Genomic DNA, 20,539 nt, shown 5'->3' with positions numbered 1-20,539 from the left:
TGATCTTTGCTGGGGTAGGCTTTCAGTCTGGAGCTGAATCCTGTCACTCACCCAGACAGCTGCTCTCGTACAGTCGTCTATAGTTTTTTTTTTCCTGTTTGGCAGTTAAAAGTTTTCCTTGAACTGTTACTCGGTTCATTTTATTTTGTGTCTTTCCTCAAAGGAAGTAGGTCTCTCTTGCTCTTTATCTCTCATTCCCCTTGTTGGACAGAGACCAATAACAGGCCTTTTCCACTTTACTTCCCCCGATGCTGAATGAGCGAAGAAGCATCCCAGAGGAGCAGGAATATTTCATTAGAGAGCTATATTGAAAACTTCTCTTCTCCTTCTGCCTTTCTTCTTTTCCTATGAAGGATGCTGCAACACTTCTGCGTATGTTTGTGTGAAGAAAAACAGCTCACACAGTGCAATGATGATTCAAAGTCACAGCTAAATGAAAGGCTGCGAGCTCCGGTCTATTGAATTGCATTGTTTTCTTTTTATTCCTGCTTGGGAGGAGGATTAAGGCGGGGGTGGGAAAAAAAAAAAAAAGCCCAACAGGGACAGAAAGCGAGCGGTTTGGTCTCTGGAGAATAAGACTCAACACAAACAAAAATAGGAGTCAGTTTTTGCTGACAAACATTTTTTTTTTGTAATGCTAGGGTGTTTCTTTCAGGGAAGTTTGCATCATTTATTTATTTTTCTCATTCATGCAAAGGCGGACATTTCAGGGTGAAAACATAATTAATGGATCATTGGAGCCAGGGTCAGCCTCATATCATTCCAGGGCCCTGAGCAGAAAACTGTTTGGTTCCACCAAATTACCAGAGCTTAGCTTAAATATGATTCCATACCTTTATAAAAAAAAAACATAACAAATTGTTTTGATTTATAAATTCCCATAATTTTTGACAGTTAAACCTCAAGATCTTTTAAATACTCGGCTGTTGGAAATTAGAGGTGGTTAATTGATTGTACTTTCCAGCATGTATGGAAAATTATGATTTAGTGATTACTACACACAATTAAGCAAAATTGATAAGCGATAAACAAGGAAACTTTCCATTCTGAATACTGAAACATTTTCTACCCCTTAAATTCAAAGTAAATTAAATTTTGAATAATTTCAAATATTGTCTTATCTATAATTTTGGTATTCTTACAGCATCAGTGTGAATATAAAATGGGCTTATTTATTAATAAAATCAACATGAAAATCTGTATTTCTTAAATACAGATTTTGAATCCCTGCACAGGGCCCCCTGCTGGCCTGGGGCCCTCATAGTAACAGTTTAGGTAATATTGAACACTGTGAATTGAACGGTAGTAATGAAACTGTGAATATTTTCCTTTGGATGATTTTATAAGAATTTAAATTCTTTAAAAATGTCTTTATGTAACTAAAAAGAAGCCTCATCATTTGCAGAGATACTTCAAAACGTGGATGGATGTATTTTATATGGCATAAATGTCAATAAATGCATATCGGTGTACTGTATGTCTTCACGTTTACTCCCTTACCTACCTCGATAGGACAACGGGTTAATAAAATACAAACAATTCATTCAAGTAATTGTATTTAAATTGTGTTGATTTATATTAAATCTTTCTATCTATTTAGCACTTAATCTGCACACAACCTGATTGACCTATATGCACTATCCCTGCTTTACGCCGTTAAAGCAGCAGGAGCAGTAGAGTTGATCTCTCTGGTAAACAAACAAAGCAATGCTGCTGGGAGTCTTCACTGGGCCTCCAAATTATAGCCTAGTTAACCAGAGTTTCAGAGCCCGTCCCTTTACTGCAGCACACATGTGCGTAACATACACTCCCTCATGCATATGCCTGGCTGACCTGTACACAAGAAGGCACCATAGAGGCCTGCATTAAAAGCACATATGCCATCAGCTTGTTGGAGCTCGTATGTACGATAGTTGAGGCAAACGGTTGAAGGTTTTATAGACATTAGCTAGGCTGAGAGCGAAGCACACCCTAAGGGCCCGTAATAAATATTACCCAATCATCAGGCTCACGCTGTGAGCCTATTACTGTTGAAAAAGAATAATTCAAAATACAAACACAGGTTTAATGTTTACAGCGCTTAACCGTGTGTATCTGCTCACTTTAGCAGCAGAAGTTGGTTGTTGTGGCCTGAACCTGGTTTAGGGAGCTGTATGATAAGGTCTTGTGGTTTGCAAGATGTTAGTCAGTTGACTCTATTTTCCAGAATGATGCATAAAGAGTGATAAATTCTCTTAAACCATGACTAAGAGCAGGTTGGATTGCTTAAAGCTTCTCTAATTGTACAGAAATGAGTTCTGCAACTACTGAGGACAGTTTTGAGTCCCCTGAGGATGCATAGACACAGCAGAGTGATCTACGGTGCCATAAAATCCACTTAAAATATTTAGGGTGATCAGCTCTCGCAAAATGATTGCTCATAAATCTTCTGCTTCCAGAGTGTATTCCGAGCGGACAATTTAATTGTCAGCTCGAGACCACATCCCAACATCTCTGTTGCCAGAGAGGGATATTTAATGCATGTGACGTTCAAATTCTCAGCTTTGCCATAATGCAACACCGCAGAATAGATTAGATTTGAGGGACAGTGTTTCAAAACATAACTGATGTTCCTCATGGGACCCAGCAGTTGATGAGACTCTGCTCAAGACTCAGTTCAGACCATAAAGTTGGCGTCATCCGAATTTTGGCTAGGAGTAAAACACACATGACATAAAAACAGTAACAACCTCTGGAATAGCCAGAATATATGTGGAAAATCTTGGATCATAGGTCACAAAATCAGACAACAATCATTTATCTCTTGGAAAATTTCGCCAAACTTTGACAATCTTTCCTTAATTAAATCTTTGATTTTTCCCAAATATGTCTTGCTGATTTTTTCCAAGGACATCTCAGGCTGCAGGCTATGAAAGTGAGCTCCATCCTCTTGTCATTTTTCTCCACACACCCACCTTGCTGTGAGTCATTTCTGACCAGTCGCCTAATGGGCTCAGGATAATTACAGGCTAAGGTTTAAGTCAAATGCCAATCTCTAAGAAAGCTGTGTCAGCCGGGACACTTGGAAATTAACCCTTTCAGCAAACAGAGCTCTCAGATACAAGACTGCAAAATCTGAGTCCTGGTGCCTTTTTTGACATGTAAATGGTGAGGAATTCAAATTAGCATGTGTGGCTACAGGCTGCGTGCCTCAAGTTCATTGTTTAGGATTGGCTTCAAAACTGAACAGTTTTCAGAAACTGATCAGGATAAAGAGAAAAGGAAGTAAACTTTTTTCTTCCTTTGTTTTTTGTTTGTTTCGTTTTAGCTGTTGTCTCAGAATAGGAAATATTTGTTTGACATAATAACAGGTTAGACTATAAATTAAGGCCAAAAAAAAAGAATCATTGCATTGACCATAGTCTTATAGAATAGAATAGAATAGAATAAAATAGAATAGAATAGAATAGAATAGAATAGAATAGAATAGAATAGAATAGAATAGAATAGAATAGAATAGAATAGAATAGAATAGAATAGAAGAGAATAGAAGAGAATAGAAGAGAGAACATTTAGATTGTGTGTTAAAAGGAATCCACATTGAATGAAAACATTTTTTGGAACAAAAGGCTCCCTTTTGCTGTGGTATTGAATTTATGCACAATATCCATCAACAAGGAGAAGTTGACAGTCTGGAGAGATTATACCGAGAGAGAAAGGGTCAGAAAAACAAGAGATAGCTATGTCTTTTGTATATTTCTTAACATGTTTTGTAGATGTTGTTGTTGTTTTTGGCCACTGGTGTTTGTTTTTCAGTGTAAGATTATGCGACACGGATAAAATATATCTTTATTTTAGGGCTTTTCCACAAAGGTGTCAGTATATCTATTTTTTCTTTTATTTTACCCTAAGGATTAACTTACAATAAACCTTTATTCAAGATATGCAAGCTCTGACCAAAAAAAAAGGTATGGTAAATTTGATTCAAACTTTTCCAAAACTAAAACTGTGCATGGGACATTTGCAGGCATGGAATGGTTCAAATGTTTATGTCTGTGTGCAATTGAGCATCCATGAAGACATCCTTCCTTACACTGGTTTGGGTTCAATGCTTTTCAACATTTCTCTCACCTACCTTCATGTATATATCTGGTCTTTCCCAGTCATCTTCCTTTTCCTCCCCCAGTCCTACTTCTGCTTTTCCATCCAACTCCATACTCTGGCATTCGTAATGGTCAAGTGATAGCCAATAGGTCCCCTGTGGGTATCAGTCCATACTACTGCTTGTCTGTCTTTCCACCATGCAGCCACTCTACCTGCCTTTCCTGTGTGTCCATAACTCACATAAATCATCATCAGTCAAACTCCTTGGACAGGGATGGCAGAAAGAAATACTCCTCTGTGTGAGTGGTGTTAGTTTTACCTTGCATAATGTACGCAGGGGCTAAGCGCTTGGATACATGAGAACATCGTGTCTTGCAGATGTTCTATAAATATTTTGGCACAAGCCAGCTAGTTTGCAGAGAGGAAGTAGACCAATGAAATACACAGAGGAAGGGAAATGTGTAAAGTGGAATGTTGACCTAGCCCGACTGTCTGTATTGTCTTTAGGACCTACAGAAGGTCTTGGTCCAACAAAAACGCTCTTAACAGGGGTTCCTGTTCCCAGGATCCAGTACCTATCAAGGATATGCTCCGTTTTGTACGAGCAAATCCAAACAGTCTCCAAGCAGTCTACTTATGATTAATAGTATATCCGTGGATGATTGACGCATGTTTCGATGGAAAAACCTCTAGAGTTTACTGAGACTGGGGTCCAAAGGAAAAGCAACAGCAAGGAAAAAAGTTGAGCATAGTTAATGACACGAAAGTTACAAAAGGACAAATGGTCAAGTATAGTTGGCAGATTAAAAACTGTTTGGTTGCAGCACTGTGAAAGAAATCTACAATTTAAATGTGAAAGTAGTAAAAGAACTGAACTCCCTCTGTTTGGCATGTTGCTGGCCCCGGCCCCAGGCACTGTCACCCTACCCCGTGAAAGAGCAACTCAGACACACATCGAAAGAGAGGTGATATGCAAACCCCTGCACATGTACGGTTTGAGCACAGTGACAGCAGGTGGTGTAAGACACGTCAACAACCAAAGGTTTGCTGGCAGTCTCAGAGAGAGTTCTCAGCTCTGCTCTCCAGTCGCTCAGATCTATCATTGGGGCTCTTTAATGGCAGCCTTCATCACATATTACTGCCTTATTTTCTCCTCTCCATCTTCCAGCCCACAGAAGTTCCTTTTTTGTTCCTATTTTTAAGTACAAGTGATCTCAATTAGGGACCTCCATGAAGGCAGTAGGCGGCAGACAGTCAGAGCAATAAGAGCAGAGAGGAAATTGTCTTTATACCCCCTCCTCCAGACTCCCACCCACCCTTCTGCCACAAGCAGTGAGCAGCCGCCCCCTCCTTGTCTCCAACTCGTTTAAAGCTCCTCTCTGCCTTTTCTGTGTAAAACATCAGACAAACTGGGCAGGCACAGCCTTCCTCAAGTACCATACAACTAATACTGGATGTAGTTACACATTAAAAATGCCCAGACACACAATCACAGTAACAGGCATGCCGCAGAACGTGCCGTCTTTATCCCAGCGGCTCATGGTGATGTCACAGGCTTGGTAAAAAACAGTCATTAAAGGCTTAGTTCTGATCTCGGATCATTGCGTAGATGTGACTCGCGTCGATGAGGTCAGGAAGAATAAAGCGGAGGTTCATCTCCATCCTCTGCCCAGTTCAAAAATTGATCCACTATTTGAGAGTCAAGGTGACACGTGTTCTTTGGGTTGATTGGCTGGCAAACTAGGTCTTTGGCTGGTTTTGATGTCGAGCCCGGTGGGCTCACTTGATTGGCTTGCTGGCAGGCCACTGGGCTGATAGTCTGCCTAACGTGGAAACATCCCGTTAGAGCTAAAAAAGCCTGGTCCTCGTCACTAGAAACCTATAATTTAACGTCTTGAAAAATGCAGCACTGTGAAATGGATCCTTAATCCAAAGTTTTTAGTGAATACGCTTTTTCTTTTGAATGATGAAAGTAGACTGTATGCTGATTTAGGAAGAGCGTGCAAGTAAGAGTTGGGTTCATAACATAAACCTTGCTACACTGAATGAATATAAGGGCTTTAGACAAGGCCGGAGCCCAATGAGCGCCATTACATCTTTTACGAATAGCATAATTATGGCTTTGCATAACAAACCACGATGTGCTGTGCTTATTGTAGCATTTGGTGACCATGTATTGAATTCATTTTTAATCTTCCAGCCTGAGAGAACCCATTGTGTGTCTCACCTAGAGCATTACAGCATTAGAGGTGAACACATGTTTCTCTTTCTAGCTTTATAAAGAATATTTCGATTATCTAGATCCAGGTTTACTTATATGCAGATTATACAGTTATTTATTCTGTGTGCCTGTGCAAATTCTCAGTCATTCAGGTCATGGCAACCACAGTTGTCATGCAGGCTTAAATTGGAACCAACTGGACTTTCGCTCAGATTTTCTGCAAACGTTTTGACATCTATCCAGGATTGCTAATAGTTTAGTGACCAGGCAACTACTGCCAACAATACAAACTTATACCAGTGTATATCTCTCCATTCTTTCTCTTCAGACCCAGTAGGAAATATTCAAGATGCTGTTTCTGTAAATATTTTCAAGAGAACTGAGTCATCACAAGTTCAAACACATGTTTTTTTTTGTTTGTTTGGTTTTTTAACAGTCGCTTATAACTAAATTTTTCTATAGAGCAATTTAACTAGATGGAAAACTTGGTATTGGTGCTGGAGCTCACAAATTTTTTTTTCAACAGCTGACATAGAAAAAAAGCAGATTTTAATTCTGACTTTTAAACTATGGAGTAGTAATGATAACATAGGATCAGTAAAGGATTTAAATATTCTTCCAATGTGAAAAAATGGTTCTTCTGATGGTTGTTTTGTGATTGTAATTATTCTGTTTATTTTTGTTTTTCCAGTCTAGTTTATGGATGAAACTTTCGCTGCGCATAATTTTATGTAGTCCTTTGCAAAATTATATCATATCTCAACAGTCTAACAACTTAAAGAAAAGTAAAAGTAAGTCATGTGCATCTGTTCCTACCGAGGGGTTTGTTCATTGCGATGTTACATGGTTCCCTTAAAACATCAGAGTGCTGACAAACAGGCAGAGAGGAATCTTGCTTCGTTAGTTTGCTGTCAACATTATAGACAGCGGTTGCAGATATTAGCAGTTTGCAGGCGCTGTGTCACTGCGAGTGGGACAGAGAACAGAAACTTTTCTTCCATGTTTGATATCTCGACAGGAAAATTAGTCACAAAGTGTCAGCTGACTTGGAACTTTATTAAAAAGCAAGTAATTGAAACTGAGAGGCAGAAATACAATATTGCCATAAATCAAAACGTGCACATCCTGCTCTGTGCTCTATACTGTGGTTCTCTACTGTTAGCGACTTCTCCTACTGTTTGATGAATCCAAGCCAGTGTAACACAGTAGATGAAAAACACAAAAGCAGAGGGAGAAGATCCAGCTGCGCACCAGGCGGGCTGCAGACCTACTGCATGGCTGAGCAGCTTTATGCTCAATTCGTACTGCATCCTGTTAGGACTGTTCATGCTGAGGAAGATCAGTCAGGTAACTTGTAGAAAAAAGGCCCAACAGTTCAGGATTTCCTTTAAATCCTTCGGTTGGAATAAATCTGCCAAAGCAAGGCAGAAAAGTAGTAATTTTATTCAACAGCATATTTTGGCTCATAAAAAGGGCCTCTCTGCTGTCTCTCCTGCACATCAAACAGTGAATTTTGAGCTTATGAGTTCGGCCCAATACCTCTGAATGCCAGAAAGCAGAGCCTTGCTGCGCGAACGTGCAGAATATCCTGTACTACTGGGAGCTGGAAGACAGATGCTGGATGTGCAGCAGAGAAGCAAAGCGGAGTCATATGGGACAAAGACTCTTTGATGAGCTGATCTTCTCAGGGCTAAAGTCACGACTGGGTTAGCTGGAGGGAGGGGTTGAGGGGCTTTGGATGAGAAATTGTGCAGACACTGAATAAATAGTCAAATCTGAGTACCAAATATTAATTCAGATCTGATTATTTTGTGTAAACAAAAGAGTACATTTAAAGAACCTATTTGTGGGAATTGTACAGAAAAAACACTGAAAATCAACAGATCTACGGTTGAATTCCACTCAAAATTGAAAACAAAATTAAAACGAATAAATCAGATTGAGTTGAGGGCATGAAATAGACTCAATTGTTGTTAATATTTCATCTCGGAGATTTCCATGTCATCCGTAACTCGCCCCAAATTACATTTGAGCTTGGAGGCTGTCCACATTGCTCCACGTGTATTCTGCAAAATGATCCTAGCTGAAACTGAACTCTGCTGGAATAACTGCCTCCATGGTTCCTGCAAGGCCATGTTTATGACTATTACAGATTTAATTACCACTATTCACATTTATTCATCCATGAATTGTTAGTTGATCTTTGAGAATGTTTTACAATGTGAACCATATTTCTGGTGTTTGGGGTACAGCAAGGGGAAGTGTAACTCAATCACTCCTTTTTACCTCCTCCACCCCTCCACCTCATCCTCTACATGAAGAGGTGCCAGATGTATATGATGGTTCTCAATATATATATATATATATATATATATATATATATAAAGCTTCTTTAAGTATTGAACCACTGTTTTATCTAAATATTACAGCTAAATTAAAGTTACTGCACAAAAACAAACAGCAAATCCCCCTAACAGGATCCAAATAAACTAACATCTGTGCCTCCAAGTAGTCTAATTTATTTTTGAAATAGGGCCGCAGTATCAAAGGCCTTTGTCTCAATGACTCTGAGCAATAAAATCCTGTTTGGGAGCAGCGGAAAAAAAGAACACAGAATGGTAATACACATGCCCTTGTGTGATGTGGCACTGAGAAAAGTTTCAGTGGGTGACTGATGGGTAATTAGGGTGGGGTGGGTGATGGGAGCTGGCTGCCATGCAGAGCCTCACGGAGGGTAGAGGATGCCCTCTACAGTAGAGGCGAGAGGGATAGCACCCTTTCTTGAAATAAAAAAAAAAATTTTCTGTAATATTGTGTTTATATGACGTCCTTCCTATTTTATTTAAAAAGTGATCATAGCTGTAATTACTTATTTATCAGGGCGGTATCAACAGCAGCGATGAGAAGAGCAACATACCCATCTAAAATGTAACAAAAATATGTATTTGGTGTCTTTTTTATGCAGTTTATGTACCTTGGTCTTGATGTTTTGATGGTGAGATATATGTATTTATCAGATTTTGTACAGCTTTCTTTAAGATTTTAATTTTTTTATATATATTCTTTTTAGATGCTTGAAAGTTTTCTTTATTATTTTTCTTTTCCTGACGCCTGTTGATCAATAATAATAATGTGTGAAAAAACATGCCTTTTTTGTTTGTTTGTTTTTTATAAACATTAATGTCTTTATCTTATTTTTTTCATATTAAAACTGTAATTTATATTTTTTGTTTTAGAAGTGTTTTTTCTTACTTAGATTTTCATTCATTTAATTGCTTTTGAAGAAGAATTTTCCAAGGGATTTAATTAATTTATTTTTGTTTTCGAATTTATTTATTAATGTTTTCAATAGCAGGAAAATTACGATTTAAAATCCACCATCTTTATAGAGAGATACTGTCTGTATTTAACAAGAGAAGTAACAACAGTAATATATAAAATGCGCATGCCTTTATTTATAGATGTCCCATAAATATTCCAACAGAAAATGGCCCCTGTGTGATTTGCTCTGTTATCGTTGTTACGGGGTTATTAGCCACAATTCTTTTTTTTTTTTTTTTTTTTTAGGAATTATAGTTGAATTTATCTTTATTTTTACCCAAATGTATGCATAGCTGTATGTGTTTCGGAATTTTAAATCATGTTTCTTTTTTACCGCATCAGTAAAATGGAAAGACAAATAATCGGAGTCAGAATTTCTTCTTATATTTTGTTGTTAAAAGAAATTAAGTACGTCTAAAATATTCTCGTGCCTAATTTGGGCTTCGCAAAATAAAAAAAAAATAAAAAAAAACATGGTTTCATCTTTCAGTACTGCGTGCATGTGGTTTCGTTTTCTCCTAATGAAACGCGTATGTAATTTATTTAACACATCTTGTGCCCCAAAAAAATAAAAAAAACTGGGTGAGCAAGTTGTATTTTGTTATGAGCGACCTTTGTAAAGGCGGTTGCCAGGTGGATGGGGATGATTCCAAGCAGAATACCTGCAGCTCCACCTGCGCAGCAGTTCTCTCCAAAGTGAAACCTTACTCCTGCTCATCCACCTTACTCACCGCTCTCCGGTGACTCAGCGGCTCCAGCCTGATGGAGCTCGCTCAGAAGCGCTCCTTTAAGGCGCACATTATCAGCGCGCACAGTATCGCGTTAACACAACTGGAAATGACCACCTCTGACGTTAAAAGCGCACTGACCGTCCAGAGGAGCGGTAACATGTCGGTACGTACAGTAGGTGTCTAACATTTTAAGGAAAGGTATAGGCGCTGAACAAACAGCTGTCCAGGGCAGAGCGTATAGAGAGGCGTGATAGATCGCCGATCTCCAGACACCACGTGTTGGAGTCGCATCAGCGCAATAATTACTGAGGCGCTCGGGCTATATAAACCACAAAACGCCTGCGCACGGGGAACCCCGGCCTCCAAACACTAACCACATTCACGGCCACAAAACGGGATTCGTTTTCCCCTCCTCCTTCATCTCACCGGCGATCATTCCTCTTTCCCCCCTCTCTCTTTTTCCTTTCCTCGGGCTTTTTAACCCTATATACAAAACCCGCTTCTCGGCCGGAAGACTTCCAGAAAGATTTGTTGAATTTGCAGGCGTCGCGGGATTATAAATAGGCTTGTTAAGTATTGTTGAGGCGTAATCTTTTCACTTTGAAACTTTTTTTTTTATGTGTACATAGCCTGCGGGTTCTCAGAGCGCTTTTCAGTTTGGCACAAAGACTTCAATGACGCACCTGGAGGAGCGCTTTGACTTTTAACCAAAGGAAGGCAGACAAAAAGCGCTTAGACCGTCTGGTTTGGCTGAATAGCCTAGTGCGCGTTCGGAGATTTATTTGGTGTTATTGCAGTCGCACATGTCGGTGCGCTCTTACGTTATGGCACTTGGAGTCCTCCCTGGAAAAAGCTCTTGTTGAAGGAAATACATGTTTTAAAGATTTTTTTTTTCTTTGCTGTCGAGAGTTTTAGAAAAAACGTTGTGCGCTCCACCGAGGTAGAGAGCGTCTCTCTGAGCGTGTGTGAGAGAAAGAGAGCAAGAAAAGAGCCCGGCAGCCCCTCTGTGCGCTTTTCTCTAAATCCACGGTGTTGTGATGCGAATTCCCGTAGATCCCAGCGCCAGCCGGAGGTTCAGTCCGCCGTCCAGCAGCCTCCAGCCGGTCCCAGGGAAGATGAACGACGTCAGCTCCCCGGCCGGCCAGCCGGACGCGGCGGCCACCGTGCCGAGGCTACGTCCCCCGCATGAGAACCGAAGCATGGCGGAAATTATCGCCGACCACCCGGCCGAACTGGTGCGCACCGACAGCCCCAACTTCCTCTGCTCGGTCCTGCCCTCCCACTGGCGCTGCAACAAGACGCTGCCTGTCGCCTTCAAGGTGAGCTAAGACAGAGAAATGTGTTACTGAATTGTAAGGAATCCCAGTAGCTGCCTTATATTATCTAACTAATTGACTTTGACTGTTATTTTTAATCATAAGGATTAAAGCGCGTTTTAAACGTGAGATTATGATTATTCTGTTGCGACCTGAACTGGACTTAAATTTGCATTCTGTATTATTAAACATGCATCGGACCTGTAAAGGCCAGCATTTGATGTAATCTGTATATAAATAAACAATGCTATAAATATACAATGGAAAGAAGTTCACTTAGGTTTATCCCGAGGCCTTATTGAAAGCTTTTTCTTATTTATCATAACCCATAATTATGAAACTTTAAAATATATTTCTATATCTCAAATTGCAAAAAAAAAAAAAAAAAAAAAAAAAATGGGATAAAACAATCCTCAGAAGTCACCATCGTTTCTTTAAATTCCGCCCAAGAATGAAGTTTTATTTTTCATTTGTTATTATTATGACGTATTCATTCATCTGTTAGACTTTTTCCAATAAATGAGCTAAATCTCATTGTTAATTTTCAAAATGATGTAGTAACAAAATAACTAGTAAAGTACCAACTGAATAAAACATATTTAAAAAAAAAAAAGGAGAAAAACAAGTTCAATGGAATCCAAATTTTTTCTATGGATTTTTAAAAACAGAAATAGCAACAATTATCCCTCCTTAGGATTTTTATACTTTTATTTTGAGTCTTTCAAGATTGGTTAAAAAATAAATAAATCTTTCTACTGTGTTGTTAGTCTGTCCAGCTTAGTGGCCTGTAAAGCAACAGGTGGGGGGTGGGGAGGGGGTTACCCATCCTTCATACAGCTAGAAAAAAAATCAGTTTTTTCCTGCAGGTTTTTTAGCATCACATAAAATGAACACATGTTTTCAGAACAGAGAGAAACCTCTTCAAAAGTCTCTTAATCTTAATGCTAATCTTTCTATTCCAGGTTTTGAATTATAAACTACTGCTAATGTAATGGTTCTTTTTTTAAGTAATATGTGTTTACTACCTCCATATTTTAACAATTTAAAGTATCAGTCTTTATTATAGCATATCACTGGGGAGTTTGAGTTAAATTACACAATAAAACTAAAAAAAAAAATAAAAAAAATATATAAAAGCCTTCATGAGTGATGTATTTAATATTTTGGAACATTTATTTGCTCCCCCAATAGTTTACAGATAAAAAAAAAATACGTCCCTTTAATTTAGTGACTTATTATTCAAAGGGTAGATCAAAGCCCCCTCATTGGAAATGTGTAGCTGAAACTCTGGCTTGCAATTAAAAGTGACACTTTTTGAAATATAAGTGTTATTTCCCCTGTCCTTATTATGAGGGACTCTGTAATTATTGCGGGGCTTTGCTCGTCTTCTTTTATCTGCATCCAAGAAGCTAAATGATAACACCAGGCCTCTAGGCTCAAGATGGTTAACATCATAACGTTTATCTTGTTGCAAGAATGGTTCAGAGGGATAAATTAAACTCATTTATCATCATAATTTGGAGGAGGATGGCATGACGGGAAATAATAACAGACGAGCTGTTTGAACCGAAATATTCTTCTAGATTTTAACATCTTAACTGTTTTGCTATCACTTTCTTGTGTTTCCTCGACAGGTGGTTGCCCTGGGGGATATACCTGATGGGACAGTTGTTACTGTGATGGCAGGCAACGATGAGAACTACTCCGCCGAGCTCCGGAACGCCTCGGGCATGATGAAGAATCAAGTAGCACGCTTCAACGATCTTCGGTTTGTGGGCCGCAGTGGCAGAGGTGAGGCCTTAGGCTCTCTCCACTCTCACTCCTGCAGCTTGCAGGGAGCCATTAGGGTTCAGTGGTGAGGATTAGTGGCCACATTCCCAAAGTGGCAACCACATAATGATCTCCCTAACTCCAGGGGCTAAATCCTACAGACCATCTCCTTAACTCCTCCCCCCACTTTCAGCCCTTAAAGGAATAGTACACCCAAAACATGATTAGCCTTCATTTTCTACTCACCCCCATGCTGAACAAAACTCTGGAGTACTTTTTTGATATCTCAAATGCATCTGGAGATTTGGGAGGCTTCTTGCTGTCTGCTGACATTCAAATAATGGAGGTCTATGGCGCCCGAGACAGAAAGGTCCACAAAAGTCCACAAAAACGTGTCAATATTCCTCCATACTGCTCGTCCAATGTAATCCAAGTGTCCTGAGTGGGTAGCATCCAGAATTTACTCGAAACGAAGTCATTTAGAACGTTTTAGAGCCTAAACAGTAGTGTATAGGATTTCCTAATAGCGCCCCCATGCGCGCTCACGATTCTACGGAAGCCGGCAGACCAAACCGGAAGAAAGTGCGCATTCAGCGTCTGCTCTGCCGATAATGCAAGCGTAGAAGAAGAAATGTGCTGTTTACCTGTGCAAAGAAAGAAACAACGAAAGAAAAATGTCTGAGGACTTCAGTGTTGAGGAAGAGCATGAGTTCTTTGCCGAGCTGAATGCGCTGGTTTGGTCTGCCGGCTTCCGTAGCGTCGTGAGCGCGCATGGGGGCGCTATTAGGAAATCCTATACACTACTGTTTATGCTCTAAAAACATTCTAAATGACTTCGTTTCGAGTAAATTCTGGACGCTACCCACTCAGGACACTTGGAATACATTGGACGAGCAGTATGGAGGAATATTGACACGTTTTTATGGACTTTTATGGACCTTTCTGTCTCGGGCGCCATAGACCTCCATTATTTGAATGTCAGCAGACAGCAAGAAGCCTCCCAGATCTCCAGATGCATTTGAGATATCAAAAAAGTACTCCAGAGAGTTGTTCAGCATGGGGGTGAGTAGAAAATGAAGGCTAATCATGTTTTGGGTGTACTATTCCTTTAAAATGAGACTTCTTTATAGTTTAGCTTTTAAAATAAGCAGAGCAGCTTTTGAGATGCAAAACATTAAGCTATTTTTCATTTCATTTATTTATTTATTTTTTATAAAGAAGCAATTTTTTCATTTTCTTTTACCTTACATAACCTCAGCTCAGTTCTGACCCATTAACATGCTGGGTGGTGCGGCAGCTCTAACGGCTGATCTTTTTTTTTTTTTGCCCACATCCTCAGGCTGCTGGAGTGAAACAAACTCCTGTTCAGTCCAATAACATTCCCGGAATGTTTGGCATCACTTAACGATACTTCAAATCACTCACTGCTCCCATAACCTGTGCGTAAATCATTTTATTTACTGTATGACACTTGGCACTCACAACTTTCTCCCTATTCTCTGGAACCCTTGTTTTTTTTCCCCTTCAAAGACTCCAGATAACTGTTGCCGCAGATAAACTGATTGTAGGTTGTAGATTGTAGATGCTCAAGCTGTCAAAAAGGGAGGAGAGTGTGCTGAACACATCAGTACAGGTTGCCACGGAAACCTTTCCTTGTGTCACTTTTGCTGTGACACAGAATCTACTAACAGGAAGTGACATAGGAGCCAGGAGGGTAGATCAGACTACGAGGTGTCTGAAATGAATACCCCCCAGTGACAGATAAGTACAAGCAGAGAGAACTGATAGCATGTTAGATAGCTAAAAGTCATGCCCAGAGTGGTGGGCGGAGCCAACCGGGATGGACAATGATGGTTTTTAGGCTTGATGTGGGTCACAAAATTAAACATTAAACATCACAAAATGTAAAAATAGTTTAGGGAAAAAACAACAAGAAAAAAATGTTGACCATTGGTATTAGATTAAAAGTGTTGCAGATGAATATCCTAATAACAGGAACGCAGGTACTGTATTCCTTCTCTGTATTCCTTCTCTATTTTTCACATATTGTTATTTTATATCTACATGCTTTTGTTTAAAACCCCAAAAAAATCTTAGAAGTGCGGCATGCTATCGTATTTAGTCAAGTCTAAGCTCTGCAAGTCCATCTCCACATCTAAAATGTCTTTTTATCAATGTCTACAAACTATAGAATGAAGTTATTACATTTTTTAGTAAAATAGCACAAGTTCCATAAGAATAGAGGAAGAACTACTGTCAAAAGAACAGTAGTCCCAGTCTGTGTAAAAAAGCCACTTACACTGACTGCTTTGGCCCAGCTTAGACTGTAGCTGCAGAAACGGTGCTTGCAAGACAATAAGTTATACTATTAATATCCTTTTTCATCCTCCAATAGCCCATCTATTTTCTCATGTTTCTGTTTTGCTGCTTTGCTGCACTTGCCAAGCTAGCGTAAATTGGTCAGTCAATTCTATTTTGAAAATCAACCAAACTTTTTCCACTCTAGTGCCTAACTTTTCCTGTTTGGCTTAATGCTAAGGCACTTTCCTTCTTGCAGAATTTTCCAGAGTACCATATAACCTCTGGTAACTGCACATACACTGGCTAATCTGAGTATACACATTGATTTTAATTATTTGGGTATTTGCAGTGCCCGCATTCCAGCTACATGGTTGGTGATGATGAGCCTGGTGTTAGTGTCACCATAGTGCTTAAGGCCTCTTACCAATTATGGCTAGCTCGCGATTATCTGCTGTTTTTTTTTTTTTTTTTTTTTTTTTTTTTTTAAGCAATCCCAGACCATGATGCTGCCACCACCATCTTTCTTTCTACCCATTCTTGCTGGATGGTGCTCTCCTTGCACAGCTTGTCATACTAAGTGAAATCTGTTGTGATCAGTTTTAAAAGCATGCCACACTTTTCAGATTAAATCTTTTGAAAAAACAAGAACAAAAACCATTTCATCATTCCTCTTCACCTTTATGCTGTATTGGTGTATTGTATCATATCATGATACGATATATTGAAGTTTGAGATTTGTCAGAATAGGATGGTGATGCAGAGGGTGTTTATCTCACTGCTCTCTGGTGCACCTTGATGGAGCCATGTGGGACAGTTGTTGCTTGTATTGCATGTTCCTTTAAAGCTTAAAAGTGAGACAGTGGACGGTCCAGACCTATAGAGGCTGCAAGCGAAAGGGTAGCTTCTTGGTTGAGCCGCTGTTGCTGTCTCCTCACTCTCTCCCCCTTCTTCCTGTTTCCCACTTACAGCCATGCTTGCATGGCGCGTCTGCATACCTCAGAAGTTAGTGTAGCTGCTGACTTGGCTGTTGTGATCCGATTCACAGCATTCCTTGTGCATGAACATACAAGCAGTCAACCCCAAGGCAGCAACTGCTGGGGATTATCGAGAAAGGAAGTGACTATTAAAATGCCTCTCGCCTACTCACACGGCATTAGAAATCCTTGATAATGAAATATCGACTCCTTTAGTTCAGTTCTATAAAACTAACCAAGCAGAGCTTTTCAGTTCAGTTTTCTTTTAATCACCCGTAGGTGACATTTTCCTTCTTATGTGACCAATAAAAACACTTTTGATAGAGATAGATAGAGATAAATACCAGACATTGTCTTTGCAGATGCCATATCCTTTGATCTTCTTTGATGTCACCACAGGCAAGAGCTTCACATTGACAATCACGGTATTCACCAACCCACCACAAGTGGCAACGTACCACCGAGCTATAAAGGTCACCGTGGATGGACCTCGTGAGCCCAGGAGTGAGTACTGATGCATGCACTTGTAGCACAGAAAGAAACTATGATTGAACAAGCTTAAAATTAAAGAGTAGCTTGTCTTTTATTAATCCTGAAATATATATTCAACATGCAAGAAACAGAAAAAAGTGAGCACTACATTACCCATAATGCCACTAAGATAGAAACTTGCAGCCCTGAAGTATTTAAAGATCATATTGTAGATCTGACTTAAAGGTATTGTGGAGGATTTTTTAAAAGACCCACCTTCTCCACTCCAAAAAAAAAAATGCTTGTGCAAGAGCATGCACGAGCCCCTTTGTCCTCGTGCACATCTTGCTTAAAATGTGCTGTTCTCATAGCTCATACAAGCTTACTGTGTCCACATACAGCAGAAACTATATAGTGGACTTTATAGCAAACTCCCATAATGCGTGGAGAGATCTCCTCGTAAAGCAATGTTGGATATATCTGCCTCTTCTGAGGCCTTTCTTTTCTACTCATACGCTTCGTAGACACTTTTTCTCTTACCACCCTCGGCCATTTTCAAAGAAACGCGATGAGAAAGCTGAGCTTCAATGATTGTCTGAAACTGTAGCTCACCACACATATGTGGCTAAAAGTGCACATGCACAGTAAAAGATAGTTAACAGTGCAAGCATGTAAATGTATCACCAGAATGATTGACAGTTAATAGGACCACTTATTTAGATGATCCGCCCAAAAACAAAAGATCGTGCTCTATACCTTAGAATTGCTGATTTTGTTTTAAAGAGGTTCTGTGAAGTTATGAATAACAGGTCTGTTAAATGCTGTCATAAGATGCTATGACTGTTAATTTGTGAAATGCAGCAGAAACACTCAGAGTGATAAAACAGCTAGCTAGATAAATGCCCCTGCTTTAGCTGCTTTTTGAAACCACTGAAACTAAAACACTATGACTAAGATTTACTATCCACTCTTTCATAAGCGCAACGATTAAAAGTGTCAAAAATGAAAAGCTGCAAACTGAGAGTCTTTACTGAGCCTTTAGCATGAAGCAATCGTAGGATTTTACTCCCTTAATTTTGACCCAAAGAAACCTGATTGTTGCTGGTGGTCAGTCTCTTTTAATTGTTTGAGTAATTTGAGCCAAACACTTCTTCACCTCTGAGTTGGTTTTCAGTCCAGCCATCTTCCTTCAGTTGGATCCTTTACACCATGTAACCAACCAACAATGCATCCGTCCATACCAGCCAAGATTTATATTTTATATCTGAAAGGAACAGAATCTAAATTGGCTTATAAGTTTTACTTTTAACAAAGTCTATGGAAATTCTTTCTGACATTCCACAAACTAGATACAATGCAAAGAAAATCTGCCATGGCATTGATAGGTTAGGATGCAGGAAGCTCAGAAATGTTAGCAGTCTGGACTAAAACCACCTGATTCTTCCTATAAAAACACATGTTTAGCTACCATTATTGTATAAACAGCATCCTTGGGAGAGAAAAAAGACTGAAAAGATATTATTTTACTAATTGTGGCAATTTAGGACAATCAAATCTCAACCTCTCTTAACCTCTTACACTGGTAAAATGTTTAACACTATGGGCATGTTAGACATCGTTGGAAAGCTTAGATTCTCCACAATTCAACCTCCTTGTTCATTTTATGGACATACTGAGCACCATAGCACAATTAACACAGATATAGCAGCATGTCAAAATGTAACATGAGAAAGCAACCACAACAAGCAAGCATGTCTTTATAACTGCTGTTCAAAAAAGACCTATTATTTTCGAGAATAAAAAAAAACAAATTTGAGTGTTGTTTGAACTGACGCAGCTTGGTCTGTGATTTACTCACCCAATTTTCATGTATATATACAGAAACTAGAAGGTGTTAGCTTTCAAATAACGTATCACACATGTAATTTGGGCTTACAGTTCCTAAGTTATTTGGTTTTCCATTTGGGTATACAAAATAGGCGGGAATTTCCCAAAATTAGGTGGATATTAAGAGATTAAATAATTATGCCTGTGGGTAGGAATGCAATATTAGCAAAAATCAAACTTTAGTGCCTCCGGGTGGACTTTTTTTGTACGGTCACAACTAGGTTTTGTAACACAAAACATAATAAAAGATAATATATAATTGTTGGGAATGAAGGCAATTAAAATTTTGTAATATATTGGCGTTTTATGGAGGTTATTTAATTTCTAATGTCTCTTAAAATAGCAACAAAAAAAAATTTTGCCCCACCATGACCTGATGTTAGCCTCACACCATCCTTTTTTCTATGTACTGGACAGATCTTTTAAAAGCCTTAGTTTTTCGTTTTGCACAAAGTGAACTGTTGACACTAAAAAACAACAGACTGGCCCTGCAGCTTAATTATATGAGTGTGCTAATGGAGCCAGTAAATGCTAAGCTAAAATGATGAGTGTAAACAAGGTGTTTTAGTTGTAAAGTATGAAATGTGTAAAGCAATAAGGAGTAGGATGTTAAATAAAGATGAACCACTGTTCAGTTTCCTTTCTTACATAAATGTGAGACAAAGTATTCCTGAAAGGGTACTCTGGGTAGCAGAGTGCTAGCATCAGCTCATTTTAATGGCCCATATAAAAACAACTGAGGAGGAAAAAAAAAAAACTTTACTATAGACAGCAGTGCCAACTGGTCTGGCATGCAGCTGTTTCCACAACCCTCCTCCCTATTCATAAAAAAATATATTCTCATCTCAAGGCGTCTCAATGAACAATATCACATCACAAACAATCCACCCACCCGCCTACCCGGTCACATATGGCACCAGGACACAGAGGAGCCAGGAGACAGTAGGATTACTACCACCATCACTCAGTATTGTAGGAAATTTGCGTTCCGTGCCAAAAAAACGCCTCACGCACACCCGGCAGTCAGCAATCACAGACATGGCGCCCCGAGACAAAGGCACATGCTTGTCCTCGAGCGAGCATGCACTGGCAATCACGCCCACTTTATCCCCCACCTCCCATTCTCACTCATGTTTGATCAAAAGCATTTCCTGTGCATCTGCTGTCCCCCGTCAGAGGACTTTCAAACAAGTCTCATTACTTGGTGGCGAGCAGATGGGAGTCGGAAATGAGTTTGTTTAGAAAACCTGAGCTGATTTAAATAGAAGTGAATTACTGCACACAAGGAATACATGTTCTGTTATTTATAAAGTGAAGGGATGCTGGGATGATAGTTTTTCTGTTCTACGGGCTGCGTTGTTTGCTTAGTTTGTTGTTTAAAAAAGTTGCTAAACTGGTTGGGAAAAATATTCCCAACCAAAATGCAGCGCACATTTCTATCCCATCAGTTATTACTGTTTGCTG

General features: G+C 39.4%; 1 protein-coding gene across 4 annotated transcripts in view; it reads left to right on the top strand.

The window, feature by feature from the left end:
* Positions 1–20,539, top strand: part of runx2b (RUNX family transcription factor 2b) — a 57,214-nt gene that overhangs the window by 12,873 nt on the left and 23,802 nt on the right. For 2 of the 4 annotated variants that reach the window (XM_038286062.1, XM_038286060.1), the window contains exons 3-5: positions 11,410–11,675; positions 13,307–13,463; positions 17,117–17,221. In XM_038286062.1, coding sequence (XP_038141990.1) covers positions 11,410–11,675; positions 13,307–13,463; positions 17,117–17,221 — 528 coding nt within the window. Of the gene's footprint in view, positions 1–10,184; positions 10,520–10,592; positions 11,676–13,306; positions 13,464–17,116; positions 17,222–20,539 lie in introns of those variants that run through there. The other 2 variants (XM_038286061.1, XM_038286063.1) reach the window with 2 other exon arrangements.

The sequence above is a fragment of the Cyprinodon tularosa genome, unplaced genomic scaffold (assembly GCF_016077235.1).
Source record: "Cyprinodon tularosa strain WSP-4 unplaced genomic scaffold, ASM1607723v1 ctg22, whole genome shotgun sequence".
Classification (NCBI taxonomy): Eukaryota; Metazoa; Chordata; class Actinopteri; order Cyprinodontiformes; family Cyprinodontidae; genus Cyprinodon; species Cyprinodon tularosa.
This window is presented reverse-complemented; position numbering and strand designations above follow the sequence as displayed.